This window comes from Protopterus annectens, chromosome 3.part0, assembly GCF_019279795.1.
Source record: "Protopterus annectens isolate FY-2018-M chromosome 3.part0, PAN1.0, whole genome shotgun sequence".
NCBI classification, from domain to species: Eukaryota; Metazoa; Chordata; order Ceratodontiformes; family Protopteridae; genus Protopterus; species Protopterus annectens.
In genome coordinates, this window is record NC_056731.1 from 126639324 (window position 1) to 126659308 (window position 19985).

Genomic DNA, 19985 nt, shown 5'->3' on the forward strand with positions numbered 1-19985 from the left:
TCCAAAATAATTTTTTAGTTTTTAATGGAGAATTTTTTCAACAAATTCAGGGTGTGGCCATGGGAGCAGCCTGTGCTCCTACATTTGCAAATTTAATTTTGGCAAAGTGGGAGGAAACATTTGTTTTACATTCTAAGTTTAACTCCTGTTGGATGCTATATTGCAGGTTTTTAGATGATATAGTTATATTTTGGACAGGAAGTAGTGAAGAATTTGAAGAATTTATGGAATATATAAACAATAGTACCAATTTTCTCAAATTTTCTTATAAGACATCCTACGAAACTCTTCAATACCTGGACTTGGAAATTTTTAAGACAAATAATAACAAATTAGAAACTAGAATACATAGAAAACATATTTTTTGTAATTCTTTCCTTCACTATAATAGTGCAAACCCAGCACATTGTAAAAGGAATATAGTGAAGGGACAATTTGTTAGAGGTTGTAGAATGACTAGCTTGGATAGTGATTTTATTATTGAATGTAATTTTCTTGAAAAAAATGTTTTTAGATAGGGGGTACCCTAAAGATTTTATTAATAATATTAGGTCTGAAATAGAAAGGGGTAGGGAAAATAAATTTAGACCTATTAAGGGGGCTATTAATATTACTGATATAATAAAAAATGAAATTGAGAATAAAGAGATGGAAAATGTAGGTGAATACCAACAAGCCCTTGTTTTGGAATATAATGCAACTAATTACAATATAAGAGGGATTTTTCAGAAAGAGTGGGAAAAATGTATCTCCCTTACTGATTTGGAGGATGTACCTAAGATAATACCAAAAGTAGTTTACAAAAACTCAAGTAGTATAAGGGATATTTTAGAAAATAAAAATAATAATAATAGTAAAAATAGTGTTAATTTCTTTAAGAATGGAGAAAGGAAATTGGGCACCTTCAAATGTGGAAGGTGTAATCAGTGTGAATACATCATTAATAAGGGGGAAATATTTTTGGAAAGTAGAAATAGATGGATAAGAAGTAAAGGGCACTATAATTGTGATACTAAGGGGTTAGTATATCTTGCTATATGTGTAAAATGTAATTCTTTTTATGTGGGGAAAATAGAGAAAACACTAAAAAGAAGAATATACGAACATATTTATGATATATCTAAAGGAAAAGAAACAAATGCATTATTTAAACATTCCAGAATATGTGAGGGTTATAAATTCTTCTTTTTAGTACTGGAGCAAATTAAGAATGACATTAGGGGTGGCCCATGGGAAGAAAGAATAGAGTGTAAAGAATTATGGTGGCAAGTAACCCTGGAAGCAGGAACATTTCAGGGTTAAATGACTATCTTTCTATCTTGCCACTATTAAAAATAAGGGCTACCAAAATGTAAAGAAAAAGTACTAATGCTATATTCTCTTATGACCATAGATGGCACTGTTCCCCATATTTTGGTTAGTAAGAAAATGAATTATATAAACATTGCATTTACAAGCACTTTACTCTTTTCACAAAGAATTGTACTCCTGTTTTAAGCAGTATTAAACTCTGATGTTTTTAAAGTATTAATGTGATAAAACTTATTTATTAATATGATTTTATTAATACATTTTAATAAGTATTTATTCTTCATAATGAATCCACATGAGTAGAATGAAATGGTGATAATGAATATTTATGAGCCCACTGAAAGAATGATTTGAGTATTTTAAATGAAATACAGGAATTCTATTGGTTTATATTTTTAAATGATGTATAAATATAATTGATGTAATTAATTAATCATCTGATGAAGTCTGAGTTGTGTGGACGAAAACGCATGTTTGAATATAAGGCGTTCATGTTAGTTACTTTTTGACGTGTTGAATAAAGTGGAATTTTAATCTATTTAGTTTGTACTGGCTTTTCTCCTTATCTACAGTATTTCTTTTGGATTTATTTGTTCCAAGTCGGACTTTCCCAGTAAACAAATGTTAAATAAATAAAAATAAACTCCTGTGATTACCAGCTATAAGATCCTTAGGTAAATGTTCCAGACTGGAATATACAAACATTCTACTCTGGTTACACACAACAGTAAGTGCTCATAGGGAATTATCCTGGCCCTTAACTTTAATAGAATATATGTTCCATAACAAAACAGTATCATGCTTGCCAGGAGCAGGACCATGGCCTTGGACAACTACTTTCAGACCTGTAAAAAGGTGAGGTTGAGGTAATTTCAGTACCATTGCATGTTACAGCACAGCAAGGTAATACCTCCATATATCTCACATGTACAGTGGCTACTGTGTTACTTGATGTATTGGTGACATCCTGAGTATAAGTGCACAAGTGACCTTAACCTCCCTCAACATCACATAGGCCTGACACCCATGTAAAGGTATGTACAGCCTGACAGAATGACTGCTACAGTGTTACAATGATGATCACAGTAAGCTTACCTGCATTTTCCTCTGATGTGGACACTGTGGCACCCACCTCCATGACTTATGGTGTGATGGATGCCTGGAAACTGTAGTGTGTCCCTAGGTTCACCATGAATTCATCAGCGGCTGTGAGTGGCTGTTCCATTGCAGGCCCTCCACCACTCATATCACGATCCCTGTCTACATCAGCTACCCTTCATCATGCAGCATTCACCATGTCTGTAGCACAGTGTCAAACCAGCTCATATGTCCTGTCCTGGTGGCCACTGTCATTCACATCCCAGACAAGGTCTGCCCACAGTGCCGTCTGCTGTTCTCTGCTATGTCTCCCCCTGGATAGGAGAATGTGATGATGCTGCCATAGTCCTTGAAGTATTAGTTCATTCTCCGCATCTGAGAAGGGGGCATGGCATCTACGATACATTAGTCCTGAAAGACACAAAAAGGGAAACACATTACAGGATCAAATACATGAAAGTCCTCTATGTACAGATACAGCAAGAACAAAATGGTCAGCACTATCGCTGCTTGCTCAAACATGTCATACCCCGCAGCGTGACAACATACAATATGTGTGGATACAACCAAGATAGTATCATTACTGAGGTAGTTCCCTATGTGCCATGAGAGAGTCTGTTGTATGATTATACACCCAACACTCCATCCACTGTGGTGTGTCCTGTAAGGCCAGCCACCCAATAATATGTCATAAGACCAGTGCCTGACAAATAGCAATGTGTTATTCCAACTATTACATGACAAAAGACAATGCGACCCTAATATATTGAACATACCCTGTATGTGTAAGACAGCAAAATATCAATGACATGTCATTACCACAGGTCTAAGGCTTATTGTTGTAATCCCTATTCCCAATACCTCTATCCTCCCATCTGCATCCTGTTATACACAAAAAACAGTTACATACCTGGTGGAGTGCAGTACTCCTCTGTTGAAAGGTGCTACTAGTAATGTTTTACAAAGGTGTGCTCTTTGTGAGGAAAGTTTCAAACAGAATGTTTCCCCATAGCCAGCTGCTTGCATTTTAACATGCTTCTCATTAGCAATCTGTGGCTCAGATATGCTAATAGCAGCCAAAACAGTTGAATTGCACTATCATTAGCCAATGATATGCAACCACTGTGCAATATATAAGGCCTTCATGTAGAACAGGGCCCCTTTCTTAGCTGTTGAGATGGACATTACTGAGGTGAGGAAACAATATCAATGTTTAGGGTAGGTCTGTAGCAGAAACCTTTACATAGAGATGTGTATACTACAGGCTGCAGCTGCTGCTGCAGGTACTAGACATAGGCAGAGAGTGTGAACAATCTGGAGGACAACAAGCTATAGGTGTATCTGTGCCAGCTGTGTCAGCCTTGCTGTAGAGACAGAGCCAGGGTGAGGGTACCCTTTACACTCTAATTATGGCATGTGTTTAAGGTACGTATGTTAGGCAACTGTGTCAATAACATAGTACTAGGCAACATATAGTAATGCTATATGGATATGTGAAGTGTGTCCCTACCTGCAGCCGTGTGACTTCCTGCACTGAAGAGCAGTTATTTAATTTGCAATGCTTTGTGTGGATAATGAGTGCGTGAGTCATTCATTAATTACTGTCTTCACAATAATGTAATAGTAATGTTTTTTGTGCACATTGACAAGTCTCCTGTAGGTGATGTAGTGCATACATACCTTCCAAGCTGTTTCAGGGGATAATATGGGCCAAACTATAACACATGCAGGTACACAACTAGACAGAATACTTGCACATCATAACTATGAAGGTGTTCTGTAAGCAGATTTGGTAAGACTTTGCATTCCAAGTAATAATGTCTGTGGTAATCCTGTGACAAACGGATTATGCAATATTTATTACAGTATGAGATATCGTAACACTTGATAGGCATGTTTGTGTACAGTTCATAAACTAGACAGCAGTCATGCCTTAGTTGCGAGGCATGGAAATAGAACTTAATAGCTATGACTGCAGGGGACATCTGCAAATAATGTAATAAGTGACTGCAGCAACTTAGTACAGACATGCAAGGAATACAGCCATACTGGCAGTAGACAGATTTATTTATGAATCAATATGCTGGTGAACATGTTATTCTCATTGATTTTAAAACTGTGAAATCTAAACACAATATCTGCTCATAACATGGGCTACCTCACTCATATACCTTTTTTTCCTGGGGAGAGAGAAAATGTGAGCATTATCTGAATGATAATGGGCTGGCGATAACCTTGAACCATGCTATGAGTTGAGCAATACAAGTTACAGGACATTATTTTTGCATTCAAGAACTATTACAGTGTTAGAATTGGCTGCACTGACAGTAGAACACACATGCATGGAATACAACTGTTCTGCATAAATTAATTATTCTAGTCTCAACAATGCTGGTGAACATTTTGTATTGCTATTACTTTGAAATATCTGTGAAGTACACACACACAATATCTGCCCATGAAGTGGGGGGGGGTCTATATTAGATCAGTGAACACTTAAAAAAGTGAACGCTGGTTGATCGAACTTATGTGAGTGAAAGATTAAAATATCAAAGCAACAGAAACCCAAATCTGTACCTAGGGAAAGAATTTGTTGTCCATTCTGTTGCTTCAGTATTTTCAGTGCTGTGGTGGAAAGTTACGGTTCAGGTTCAGGTAAGTGTGAGATTGTGTGGATGTGAGTGTTAGGGCGGGTTAGGTATGTGTGCGATTGTGTGGACGTGAGGGTTAGGGCGGGTTAGGTGAGTTAGGGTTAGGGAGCAGGTGAGGTGAGTGTGCGATAGTGATGGACCTTAGGGTTAGGGTTTGGGTTAAGGTAAGTGGATAGTTAGTGGTGTGTGTATAGTTTAGTGTAGGGTTAGGTGTCAGATTTTAGGTATATGTGTGTGGATTGCTGCTTGTTTGGTGTTCTTGTGTTGTGTGTATGTGATTTGGATCAGCAATTTTTTTTCCCTAGGAAAAAAATCACTGTTCTGAGAGTTCGAGATTGTAAGCTTTCACTTACATAAGTTCAATCAATCAGCATTCGCTTTTTAAAACGTTCACTGATCTAATATAGACCCAAAGTGGGCTACCTCCCTCATATACCTTTATTTGCAGTCAATTAGTTTTGCATTCTACAGCTATTTCAGTGTTACACTTCACTGCAGCAAGTTTACCATAGACAATCAATGCATACAATTCTACTGCAATGGTTATGATAACACAATCCAATCCTGCTGAACACTATTTTGCTTACTGTTATTGGTATTGTTTATTGAACATCAGTTGGTATTGTTCATATATTGCACTACAGCACTAATTGCACATTTATTGCACTACAGGTCTATTTGTCCTTTTATTGTACTACAGTTTTTTCTTGTGTATACTTTATTGCAGTAAATGCTTTAGTCTTTCTTGCTTATTGTACTACAGTTTGCATACTACATCTGTACTTACCACTCTTGTGGCACAACTTGACCGGGCACCTGGCATGGGACACGACATTGTGAGCCCTCTCAGCTGTAGCGGTTGGGAGAGAAGCACACCATTATGCAAACCAGTTTTGCAGACATTCAGCTTGTGTATTAGTAAAACAGAGAAAAAAATGACTTACGTATTTGTGGTGCATTCCCTGCCCTTGCCTCTTGGATCCAGATGTTGAAGGTCCCCCCCCCCTTTCTCCTTTTCAGGTCACCATAATGGTGATGACACTGCTCACCTGACATGGGTGAGTTCCCTGGCCAAACAGTCCCAGGCCTCAGTTTTACACTTTGAGCCCAATAATCTGCCCATTATCAGCTGGGCTTCATGGTTTTTAACAAGGAGCCCAACCATGACACTGGACTCCTGAATAACCCACCTCTGCACCCAAAAGTGCATACCTTCACCAACACTGCCACCATGCCAGCAGTTGATTGAACTCCAATGACTGTTGCAGAATTCCTGCCTATTGAGCTTACTATAGGCTGTTTTCCACCCTTACATTTCATTCAACAACATTCAAAAAAAGTGCCATGTTGCTTAGTTGCATGCAAACCAACTAAGCAGAGCAAAGCAAAGTGAAAACTCACAGAAACATGGTTTAAGCAAGGCTTAGCACCACACAAACATTGGTAGCCTTTAGCATGTTTATGCACTGCTTAGCAGGAATGAGCTGTGCTTAGCAAAGTGCAGCAGTGCCAAAATTCACAATAGTTTAATAAAATTAAACAAAAAATATTACATATATTTACATACATATGCTGCCTGTTATGGACTTGAACCCAAAACCTACCTCACATAATGCTGTAACTCTACCCATGCAGCTAGTTGGATGTTATAAAAACTAGTATACCTTCACATATACTACTAGGTTACCTGTTAGCGTTGCTGAGCAATGCACCACACTGCGCAAACATGCTTAAACACAACATTAAATAAATAATTAATTACATCTGGTTTCTATTTTTAGATGTCCACCAGGTGTCAGCTATTGATATCTGAGCAAAGCTTGGCATTGCTGCACTCCGCGCAGCGTAAACCTGCAGTTAAAAAAAAAACAAAAAAAAGTAGTTAAAAAAACATAACACATCATAAAAATTATGTATTATACATTTAACACACTTCACAACATTACAACAGTGGCAGTGAATATTACAGGGAGCCTCACACACATCTGCAGCAATGGGTAGCCACTATACCTCTCCCTAAACTGATTCAATATCCATGATCCTCAGCTCTCCATCTGCAGCACGCCATCATTAATATGCATGGCGAGCTGCCAAGGGGGAACCGTGGCCATGTACACAGATAGATTCCATGCAGGCTCTACACTGTGCCTACACACATTTTATTAAATCCTGGGGACTACTTTTCTTTTTTCACCATTGCCCTATAATACACAAAGTATTTTTATTTGTTGTTTGAAACTCAGAAATATTTATTTTTTTTACAGCAGTACAAATGCATTTTACAAATTATTTAATGTTGTTCCTTGCTGATGTCTGTTAGCCTAATGATCTTGAATATCTTGATTATCAAGTCTTTGTTTCACCTTGTAAATAAAATCTCTAATTGTATGCCCTTGTAATTAAATTCTGTGTTCAAACCCTATAAAAAGGTATAAAATTGTACAGGTCACTGGATGATTCAGGAAATCATTAGTGCTAAAAGTGCTATATGGAAATGTACTTTGCTTAAAGCAAAAATGTTTGTATTAATCCGTAAAATTTAGATTCTTAGATCAGATAATTTTAGTGCTGTTTGTTTTGTGAATGTGTATAGATGGGGCAATTTGTCTGGCCTCCAGACACACTTCTGATAAGACAGAAAGAGCGTGAATGCTTGAAATGTATACAATAGCTGATTTTTCTTGTTTTATAGATAAGATACAGCACACATATACAGATGTAAATATAGCAGTGATTTTCATGGGTTTCATAAGTTCCAATTCCAAGAGTCTAGATGAAACAATGCTTGCACGCTTTAGATTTTACATTTTAAAAATGAATTTAAACCTTGTCTGTGACTTAAACAAAACATGTTGGATGTATAGGTATGAGTATCAGAGATTATCCCGGCTTGTCACCTGTAGCCCTTATGGACAGGGGTGTGTTTAGATGACATAAGACACAGGAATAAACAAAAGCCACTCCAGCTCATGGTCATTGATAACTGGAAAAATTGGGGCATGAGTGGCTAGGCTTAAAAAGGCTTTAATGCCATTAGCCTAGTAACCTCCTATGATCCTATGATCTTATACATCCCTGTATATTACTGCTTTAAGACTTTAACCATGTTTATATTGATAGAATACATCGATTTCAATGGTTCTGTGACAGTTACTATGTACTGCAAAAAACATAAACTGATATTTTCCAGTCATTGCAGCATGAGAGTTTACGGTAGAACAACATATATTTAATTTTTACTCCAAATTGCCCAGCAATATCCTATCTATAGAATGCAACTACTTTAAGAGTCCTGACAATTTATATTCACCAAACTATCTGTCCATTTTTTTCTGTTATGAACTCCTGCAATGCACATAGCAGAGACTAGTTACTAACCATACAATGACATTAATATTTTCCATGGTAGTAAAGAATGATTTTATTAGTTTTAACCTCATGGGACTCCAAGTTTAGAACTCTTTGAGTTAACTTCTGTAACATCATTCATTGCAAGAATGCATTTAGAAAAATTAAGTGTGCTTACAGTCCATGCTTTCCGAAGGTATGATGAATAGTTAAGTGGTACCCTTTCTCCAATCTCTTCTTCCTATAAAAAGCGATGTTATTGTAAAGAAAAGTTCATCTGCTCCAAGGTACCATGGTTTTATTACATTGGAACATACCTGTGGACTTACAGAGGCATTCTTAGGGGACCTTCTCCTAACTCTTGGGGATATGAATGCCTTTTGTGCTAAGTCATCTTCAGTACTTGTACTAGATTTGTTTTTTTTTTTATTATTATTATTTTTCTAGGCAATAGCTCATTTCTCCAAATGTAAATTTGTAGGATGTGTATTTATGAACAAAATTTTCTAGGGAAAAAAATAATGTAGCAAAGTTGATTCATTTACACTTAGGATAGAAGCTTCTTGAAAATATCAAAAGCAAATCTAATCATGACAAGTTAATGGCCAGCTTTCCTGCACATAAAGTACAAGAATAAGCAAGTCACAATTCCTCAGCATAGTTTGTCCATTTGAAATTTTCTGCAATATAACTTACACTTCTTAGCTGAGTGTTACATTATCCACTAACTCCTTTTTCTCATTTGAACAGCACCACCATTCTGGAAATATTTCCATAACATTCACACTCTTATGGGCAGAAAATGTACTTTTCCTAACAATATTCAATTAATACAGAACATGTCATAAATCAAGGCAACAGCAGAACATTAGTATGTTCTTTAATTCTCTGCAATGTACCAAACTATGGCCTAGACAAGCAATGTCTGACAATACCTTTGTTCTCATTGCAGTCTGACAAACAAAGCACAGACATACTTCCTTATCTCAACTTGCAAGAAGTAATTGTAGCATGATACCTGAAATAATTTTACAGAACACAGTTATATTTTCTGTCTTAGTCTGCATATAAGCAATGCCTGAAATAATTCTGCTTGAAAAAATACATCCTGCCACTTCTGCTTGAGCATTTTACTTAATCAAGGTTTTCCAGTCTATGTATGAGAGTGACATTCAGACACGTCTATAGCAGCTTTCTATAATATCATATTTTGATCTGAGTGCTGCCGAGGGGACAATTTTGAAAGATCTGAGGTTTGAGTAATGCTAAATGTATTAAAGCCAATAAGATAGAAGCTTAGTTATTGTAAACAGCAGTGACTATGTGAACAGTTTAACAATATTTTCAAAATATTATTACAAAGGAGTACATATGCTGAAATTATTAATGCATACAGGAGAATGACTATAAAGCATTGAATTTTTTTAACTGAGAATTTTATAATGGATTAATATAATGTTTTAGATATTCTCTATTCTTAAATGGGTATGCACAACGGCTGGTGTTTCTAAGACTATATATATATATATATATATATATATATATATATATATATAGATAGATAGATAGATAGATATGGGTATACTCACTTTTGTCAAATAATTCATAGGTTGACCTTCCAAATGTCAAACACAAAATGTCAACAAAGTTAATACTGACATACCTCTATGCATGTACCAAGAAACAAGCTTGGCTCATGCAATATTTAAAGTAAAAAAAACAAAAAAACATTGTTTTTGCAAGAGATACCCATAGCCCCTGCTAATTACATATCCTAACTGCAGGGTCAGACAACATCAGAGAAATAACATATTCCCCAGTCTGAAGAATTAAACGATCTCTCACACCTGTCAGCCATCTGTTTAGTCGAATAAATGGAGCCGACTAAACAGATGTTGAACAAAGACCAGTTACAACAAAGGCAATCCACCCACACAAATGTATATATATATATATATATATATATATATATATATATATATATATATATATATATAAAGAGAGAGAGAGGTTTACTATCAATATGTCGAAAGTTAAAAAAAATGGTATGAAACCGAGAAGTGTTGCACCAAAACCGCAACTAACCGAATGACCCTATTGTCGAAAAGCAACTGTTAATATCGAAAATGTCGACAACGACATTTTACGGCATTAACAACAATGCCACCCTTACCATAACTCCCTAATCCCTACACCTAACATCCCATTTTATGCAGGTGGGCAAGCCCCCCTAACTTAATATTCCAACTCCGAGATCGCACTACAGTGAGGAAAGGGATGTATTTCCCTAACTGCACTGTACTACAATCCCTTTACATGAGCGAGCGTTATATTTGCAAATGCACAGTCCATTCACAAATATGATTCACTCATGTAACCTGCACACATATGAAGTATTCGAACATCTGTTGTTTGAATACTTCATAGCAGTGCAATTGCATGACAACATTTTAATGGTAAACCATATATATATATATCTATATATATATATATATATATATATATATATATATATATATACATACATATATATATATATATATATAGAGAGAGATAGATAACGCTACATATGTGTGTGTGTGTGTGTGTGTGTGTGTGTGTGTGTGTGTGTGTGTGTGTGTGTGTGTGTGTGTGTGTAGTGTAACAGCATTACATATAGAAACTTTTAAGAAATTTGCCTTTTATATCTGTGACCAAAACTTGGATAACAGAAGTGAGCATTTTAACAGCCTACTGGTAAAAAAAAAAGAAATTCCTGTGGCAGTTGAAGCTGCAAGCTGATAGATGCTCATGCATATACACATTAGTTTAATAAGTATTTTGAAATTAAGGCCTTTATAAGTATTTCAGAATTCTATGTTATATAAACTGTTGATATTGGAACATTTCCCCTTATTAATAAAAAAACTATTATATTTTTTTCACTGTGGTTTTAGAACAAAGCAATGTTCATCATTCTCACTGTTGAAGTAGCGTTTGGCTATATGGGTTTTCCAGGATACAGCAACTCACCAGCTTCACAAATCTCTGGCTCCCTCACACATCTATACTTTGACTGCTGATTGTATAGCCATTAGAGGTTAGACATTTTTTGTACTTTCTTGAAACTTCAAGAGGAGGCAGCTCTGAGGCTTCAAAGGAGCATTAATAAATTTCCATTTTCATTTCTGGCAAATAATTGCCCATAGGAAAACCCTTTCACATAGAGAATTTGTCCTGTTAAGAAAATATTTATATATTTTATTCACTAAATAAAACACTATTGCCCCTTTAAGAAGAATGATTTTTATTTATTTATTTTTTTTTTTTGTTTGTTTTTTTTTACAATATCAGATGTTTTCTGTCAATAACTGCTGTTTTAAGAACAGAGCATGTTTTTAAGTATCACAGGTTAACTTTGTGGTAAACGTGCACTCATTTTGAGAAGTTTTATTTCTGTGTACACATTTTAAGGATCAGAAAGAGTTTTACAGGACAGGAAGCTTGTTTTTGTGGCTTGCTTGTGTATACTCCATGACAACTTGCTTTATCCATGAGCTTTCATTGATCTTTTTTTTTATTTTTGGCTCAGCATTTATTAAAAATTAAATACCAAAAACGGGGAGCTGAAAAAAAAAAAACAAAAATATCTTTCTTTTTGCAGAAGGTGGGTGCCCTGATGAGAAGGGAAAGCTCCCCAACCCCCAAAAGTACATATACCAATTCCACAGTCACACCACAGTGAAGGAAAGGGGAAAAACTCCATAAAGCATATTGCCAGCTTGTCCAGTATGATACAATGGATTACATTGTGGTGAAACTCACTGTAACATTAAATTCTCACACTTAAGCTGCTCTACCACCAATGCAGCTACCACTTGTAACTATACGATTCAGAAAAGGAGCTTTAAGTTCTGAAATGATTTTTGTTTATTTCTTGTGCTTTACCTTTGAAGGGATTGGGGAATTATAAGTTTGTGTGCTGTGTGTGTGAATGCTTGCCTGACAACTTACCTTTTGACTGAATCATTCCAACAGCACTTACTGGCAATTAAGATTTATCCTCAACTGCAGCATCAATACTAACTCCATTCTTGTTGGCTCTTGTTCTGCCATACCTACAAAGAAAAAACAAAACACTGCGGAGTCCTTGCTGCCACTGCAGGCTCAGACAGTGCCTCAGCCATTACTGAGTCACCCTGTAGTGGCTGACCATTGTTCTTCAGACCACACACTCATTAATCCAGGTTACTCTGGTGTGATCCTTTTAGTCACCGTGGATCAGGGCTCCGTCACATCCTGTGCAGCTGCTGCAGTGTCTGCTCCAGGCATGAGAAAGCCATCTTCTTTAGATCTAGAATATACTCTTGAAGGTTCCTCTTGGGGTGGCCAGGGAGAGAGACCTCTTACTTGAGGTGAAGTGCCATCCACTAGTCGGTCTTCTTCCAAGAGCTTCCTGTAGAGAAAAAAACAAAAAGTAAGACATTGCACATCTGCGGACATGGCATCTGCAAAGATGATTTCCTTACCTTAGCCAGTAAATTATTACAGGCTGTTAATCCTGAAACTCAGAAAACTTTACCAGAGTATAATCTCCTTCAATCTTCCTCTTTGGCAATAGATTGTATCAGACTCTTAGATGACTAAGTTGTACCAACGGGTTATAACTGGCACTACATATATTTCTCTTCTTTCAGAGGAATTCCTCCTCACCCTCAGAACCAAGCTGAGTGTTTTTCCTCAGGTTCTACAACACTTGCTGACCCTAGGTATCATAGAACCATTACCTTTAAATCAAAGGGGGAAAGGCTTCTACTCCTGAATGTTTTTATCTCCAAAGAAAGATTTTTCACGGAGACAAATTCTACATCTTTCTTTTCTCAACCAGTTTATAAAAGTATCAAAATTCAAAATGTTGACGCCTCTAAGTCTGTCACTTGTCATTGTTGTTTTAAGTGTTATGGTAAGCTCTATAGGATGCTTACTATCACATTTCCATAGCCCCATGCTTCAAGAAATTTCTCTGATTATCTATGGCTGGGTCATATTATCAGTTCTCTGCATTAACCTTTGGGTTATCTATAGCTCCGTGGGTGTTTATAAAGCATCTATCTCTAGTGATAGTTCATTGCAGATTGCAAGTCATTAACATGTTTACTTATTTAGATTACTTAATTTTCTTTGCATAGTCCTTTGCCAGAAGTCAAGAGTCCTTGACATGGATCCCTTTTTCCTTACCATTCTGGGGTCCTAGATAAAAGCTCAAAAATCCTCCTTAACTCCATCACACATGATTGTGTTTCTAAGCTGTCTGACAGACACTTCTCAGCAAAAAGGTTTTCTTACCCAGCAAAAGGTGGATTTTATAGATTCATGGGTGTAGGTCCATAGGTACATATACTGGGCTAATGACCACTGGGGCTTTTATAAGTCTAGCCATGCAACCCAAATATATCTCACAGGCTCTTTTGCCTTACAGGTTGTTTTAAGGAGTATATGTTAGTTAGGGCATGCTTTAAGTGCTGTCTCTCTATATCAGAGACATAGGTGTCAGACCCGGAGTGAATATATGAGTCCCTATTCACTGGTCAAAGTTACACTTGATTAGGGTTAGGGAAAGGCTTTGCTTCTCATGAGTAGAAAGCCTGTTCCAGAGAATGGGAATTCTCTGAGATACATGCCTGTCCAACGTACCTGATTTAAATTGCAAGCAAAGTTTAAATCTTTGGATCTAGTAGTAGATCTGATACTGTTTATTTTCTAGATATACAAAATGTCCATCAGGGTGTGAGATACAAGGATGCCTTGTATGCCCGACACGAATATCATCTCAGCAGTCTGTAGGAAACAAAGTATAGGGACAGGGTTTTGAGTCAATCTGCACAGAGCTTTGTGTTTGCACCCTGTATTTTTTTTGTGCTGAACCTCTGTGGACATTCCAGTTGGTGCATGTATCTGATCACATACATACTGAAGAGTGTGATACTCAAGGATGGGTCTAATAAGGGCTGAGTGTAGTGGACCGATCACTTATCTGGACCTAGACGTCATGCCCTTAGTTATATATTAAGTGACACAAAGTCATTTTCTTACAACCTTAGTCACATGCTGGTCAAAAGCCAGGTTAATATCAACGAGTCCCGAAATCCTTGACTAATATTTCAACTTTTAGGAGTGTTTTTTTATGAGGTAGTTTCCTAGGGTGTCTAACTTCCCAAAAGGTTATGTTATGCATTTCTTGACTTTGAGTTTTAAGCCACAGTCATTTGTCTGTGTTAGGCCTTTTGGTAAAATGTTTGCATCTTGGGCTGTTTCTATGATTGCTCCCATCTGCAAACTATGTAAGTCAGGGGCTCTTGACAGTGGCCTTGACTTCCGAGAAATAGATGCCAAAGAGAAGCAGACCCAGCACTACTTTCACTTACCATTTAGTAGTAATATCTTTTAAATTATCTGTTTGGACTGCTTGTACAGAGTGTGTGTTGTATTGTGTAATCATTATCATAGATCTCAGATATATAATTATGGCAGGAGCATCTAATGTTCTATAATTCTTTGTATAATATCCTATCATATCTGGCAGTTTGCAGAAGGCACACTGCCAATCTCAATAGTACAAAATAGCTTTAGTTTGTATGCATTGCTGTTATTCACACTTTCTTCCAAGAGAATAGTAAATCAGTGTCTATGATCAGCTCATCTGCTGAGATAAAAAACATATAGACAAACAAATAAATAGTACTATTTGTGTATACAGTCACATCACTTCATTTGTTATGATCCTGCCTATAATTGGATTTGGTTGTGATCCTATCCATGATTAGTTTCTCTGACTTGAACCTGGCTTAGTGTAGATGTTGTTTCTGGCTTCCCCAGGATGTGAAATTGGATTAAATGGATAATCCTTTTTAATAATGGATAATCCACTTTAATAACTTCCAGAACGTGCCTTTTTGTATCTATTCATAGTTATATTCATAACCTATTTTGACTTTTCAGATGTGTAACTATTATATATTGCTATCATTTTATTATCATTCTTACTCCCATTGTATTTTACTTATTTTTATAAAATTGTATAACTACATGGAGCTTTCCTCCTCGGGTCTCCACTGAAAATGGTCTTTTGCTCATTTGGACCAACCTGGTTAACAAATGTCAAATAAATAAAATAATAAATAAATAGATACTCATCAGTTTAATTTCAGCTCTTTTGCCCAATAACTTATAGTAACCTGAACACCAGATTGATCATAACCCTATATGCATTTAATTTCTTTGCCTGGCATGGGCATTTAATGGTGATATCCATCCCATCTCTCTCTATCTTTACTGAACCACACATTCCAGTCCTCTCATGATCTGACCACAGGTCAGGTCATACTTCCATGTGACTCAGAATCCCATGAAGGGGCCTGCATCTGTTTCCTCTGGTTTACTGTACCACCTGATACAGTTATTCATTTCTCTGCCAGAAAATCACCCTTAGAAATTCAAAGCTTCACCCATCTTGAGATGAAGTTAAAAAGAGGCAAAGACTCTTACCTTTCTTTTGTCCAACCCACCAACAACGACATAATTTCAGACGTCTTGTGAAGACTGAGTTCTATAACAAATCCTTTGTAGATTTTCTGTAGCCAGAAAGTCAAACTTAATAACAGGTAGTTTCTCAGTACTGCCTTCATTCCAAGGAGAGTAATTTGACCTGAATGACATTATCTTCTAGCATTTTACACTCATTTCATGTTTCCACAGGTTAGATACTGCTGTGAATAGTTTTCACAGTAGATGAAGATTTCGGGGGGTGGGGGGTGGATTACATTCTACTGCTTTCCTCATCTTAAGGTGCAGCTGTCACTTTCCCTCAGTTATATAACTTTCTCCTGTATGTACCTGTCTTAACACTCTTAGCTAAATTTATAATTATTTGTTTTATTCAGAAACGTGCAATTCCATTTCCATTTACCAAATCTTCCAGTTCTAATGGACATTTTTATGTTCTGATTGTTTGTTTCTTTAACATTCAGAAAGGGTCAGCTTTCACTTACATCTCCTTTGAGATCCATACTATCTCTCTTTTTGTTTTATTTACATATTTGTTTCATCCAGGAGCTTTCACCATTTTGAACCCATCTCTGATATATCTATTACAAAGCTAATTTAATACAAATCACACACGTATCCGTTTAAGCACTGCCATACAAACTTTAGAGCATTTCTCTACCAATTCATTTTAGAACAGAGTAACACTGTTTTATTGTGAGTGCAAGTGAGTGTTCAGTACTATTTAAAGCTTCACTGGGACACTGGAAATATTTGTATTGCATTTAAAATGAGGCATTGAATACATCACAGGTAGAGGTTTCTGATTCTGTCATGCATGTTTTTACTCTCTGCTTGGTGTTGGATAATTATGCATGAATGTATTTATTCATTTTGTTGACTTTAGTGCCCATCAAGGCATTATTTATTTATGATGTAAACCAGGTAGAAAAGCTTCATAAAAATAAAGTCACAACACAAGAATAAGTAAAATGCAATAAAACAATTAAAGTTGTATTTAGGCAAACCATAGTGTAAATCTATGGAGTGATCATGGTTTCTAAACAACAGTATAAAATCCTATAAAAAACTGGCTAGATACTCTGACCAAGGTTTGTTGTATAATCTTATGAGAAATCGTAAACTAAATAAAAATGCTTAGATTTTACATTACAAGATGACTAACTTCAGAAAACAGTATCCAGATCCTTAAAATCAGTGTTAACTGCACAGAGTTGTTAGTAATTTTTAGAGTCAGCTATCTAGCTGAATTAGTAATGGAAAGAATAGAAAATACCCATATAGTATATAATGTAGAGGAAGAATTAATGTGTGTGTGTGTGTGTGTGTGTGTGTGTGTGTGTGTGTGTGTGTGTGTGTAGATCAAAATTAGAAATTTCCTGCAATCACAAGGGTAGGAGTTATATTGTATGCCAAATAAAAGAAGGGGTGTATTACAATGTCAGAAAGTCTGTTATGGTAAGAAAAAGGATAAAAGGCACTAGAGAGAGAGGGAGTGATTAGAAAGTTAGAGTAGAAGAGAAACTTTTATCCTCGTTTAAGTGTCATGGCACCTGATGATCTTCTTCTGGCTTTTCCCAGTTAGGGGTCACCACAGTGGATCACCTTGGCTGCTTATGATTGGCAGTGGAATTTTACAGTGTCAAGTTGCCAGCCTGGTGCCCAACCTTCCAAAGAAGGCACACACATGCACACACTCACACCTAGGGCCAATTTAGAGTGTCCAATCCACCTGCAGCATGTCTTTGGGATGTGGGAGGAAACTGGAGCACCCGGAGGAAACCCACACAACCACAGGGAGGATATGCAGACTCTGCACAGAAGGCACCCCAGCCGAGGGTCAAACCAGAGAACCTCTTGCTGTGAGGCAGCAATGCTAACCACTGCACCACTGTGGCCGCCCTATGATGTTAGAAAGAAAAATAAATTGAAGTGAGACAAAAGATGAATGCATTAGAATACTACGTGGAAGGTAGTATATGCAGGAAAAACTCAGAAGGAACATGCCAAGAAGACAGAGTTAGGGAGATCAATAAAAGTCTTGGTGACTCCATAATCCAAGCAGACTGTTCCGTGTATAAAATACATCTGCTTTGGATGTAGAGAAAGGTGTAACTCATTTGTATTGTGGTGGGAATAATGTCATTTGTGAAAGGTGATAAACCAGGAGAGTGCAAGCATGATGTTAAATGTTACTTCAGTATGTGTATTTTACAGTTTTAAAGACAGGGCATTTCTACACAGCTTCACAAACTATTGGACAGTTAAAAACTTACCAGTGGGGACTAGGTAAGGATTGTTTGTGCTGTTTTCTTTTTTACAAATATATCCAAGTCTGTGACTACATTCAGTATTTTCCCATTTTGAATGTTTTCCAGGATGCAACATGACACAGTTCTTTTCTGAATGGGTGGATGGATTACCTGAAATGTTAAACACAACATTTAACACTAAAGTAATAACAGAATACATTCAGACACAGTATACACATGGACATTTATTTTTCTTTTTGAATTATGGAAATATTTTATTTGACAGTGTGACTGATTTGTTTTTAATTTCTCTATCATCTATCTGTCAGGAATATATAGGATGTAAATGTCAAAAATGTTTCTGAATTAGCTTAAGTAATAAACAGTCACTTACTTTTAGTTGTTTGGGGCTGGTTGGCACATTTGGTAAATATTTACAGGAGAATCATATTACAAGGGAAAGGTAAGGCAAGGGGACAGTAAAGAAAGGACATAGTAATATATAATTAACTTCCAAATAAGTAAATGTCCCATACTGGATCTGCTAATAACAAATAATACACATACCCCGGGATTCATGAAGCTTGCGCCAGGTGCATGCATAGCGTAGGTGTTATAATGCCAAATATGGCCGTCGAGCGATTCAGATACGATCCAATTCCACGTGCACTACCGGCGTATGCCAGATCTGCGCAGCCCCCGGCGTAGGTATGCTAATCACCTCATGTGCAGTGTCGCACCATGCAAATGAAGGCATATAGCGATTCATGAAGTGGTGCAGGCGTAGTGTAAGCCCACGGAAATGTAAACCAAAAAACATGGTTTACATTTTCCCAAACAGAACATCGGAGCTATGGAAGAGGGCCAGATCCAGGTATCACAACGTTAACATATGCCAATGGGAAAATACACAGCCAATGGCATAAGAAAAGATGCACAACACGTAAACAACAACATTTAATGTCATGTCCACAGTAACGCACAGTACAACCGCAGGGCATGTGTGCAGAAGCTGTAACATAAAGAAATAATATAAAAATGTCATAAAATCGCAATGTAATAGAAATCAGGTTTACAGCATAATACACAATGGTAGGCATGGAACACTACAACCAAGGTGCAAGGGTTGCTAAGGGCTTGCAATAGTGTTCGGCACGGTAACTATGAATTAGTAGTCAATGCCATTCAAATGAGGCAGATAATACTGAATCGCAAATGTCCCGCCGGATGAAGGTTGTACCATACGGCGCAGTGGTATAACACCGAGGACTGGCTCAGAGGAGATACATGACATCAGTAGAGGGGTGTGCCACTGTAGCAGTAAGCACATTGGAGCATTGCAAATCTGGCCTGTCCGTTGCTAAGCAAAGCTGCAGGACAGGGGTGGGGAGGAATCATTTAGCTGAGAGCACACATGGTGCCCAAAAGCACATGTGTACGAGGATGAAAACGTGCCCGAAACCCAGTAATCAGACGCACGCGCCGCAAACAATAGCAGAAACAGGAAGGTCAGGGGAAGAAAAGAAGGAAATGCGGAAGTAGGGTAATTGGAGTACTAATGAGCAATCAACACCAATCAACCGACAAAGGCCAATCGACGGCAGCTGACAAGTCTGCTTGCAGAAACCTGCAAAACAGGATAGGGGAGGCATTTGAATGCAAAGAAAGGAGGGGAGGTATTGGATTGCAAAGATCGGAGACTTGACACAGCAGAGCAAAGCAAACTGACAGAAGACCGGCAGTAGCACACATAACGCAAGATACGCCAGGTCCAGGAAAGTAC

The 19985-nt window shown here is 37.1% G+C and overlaps 1 protein-coding gene across 1 annotated transcript in view; it reads right to left on the reverse strand.

Moving 5' to 3' along the window:
* LOC122796782 (macrophage mannose receptor 1-like) overlaps window positions 1-19985 on the reverse strand; it is a 2734532-nt gene that overhangs the window by 2166798 nt on the left and 547749 nt on the right. The window contains 1 exon segment of the mRNA XM_044065509.1: window positions 18227-18373. Coding sequence (XP_043921444.1) covers window positions 18227-18373 — 147 coding nt within the window.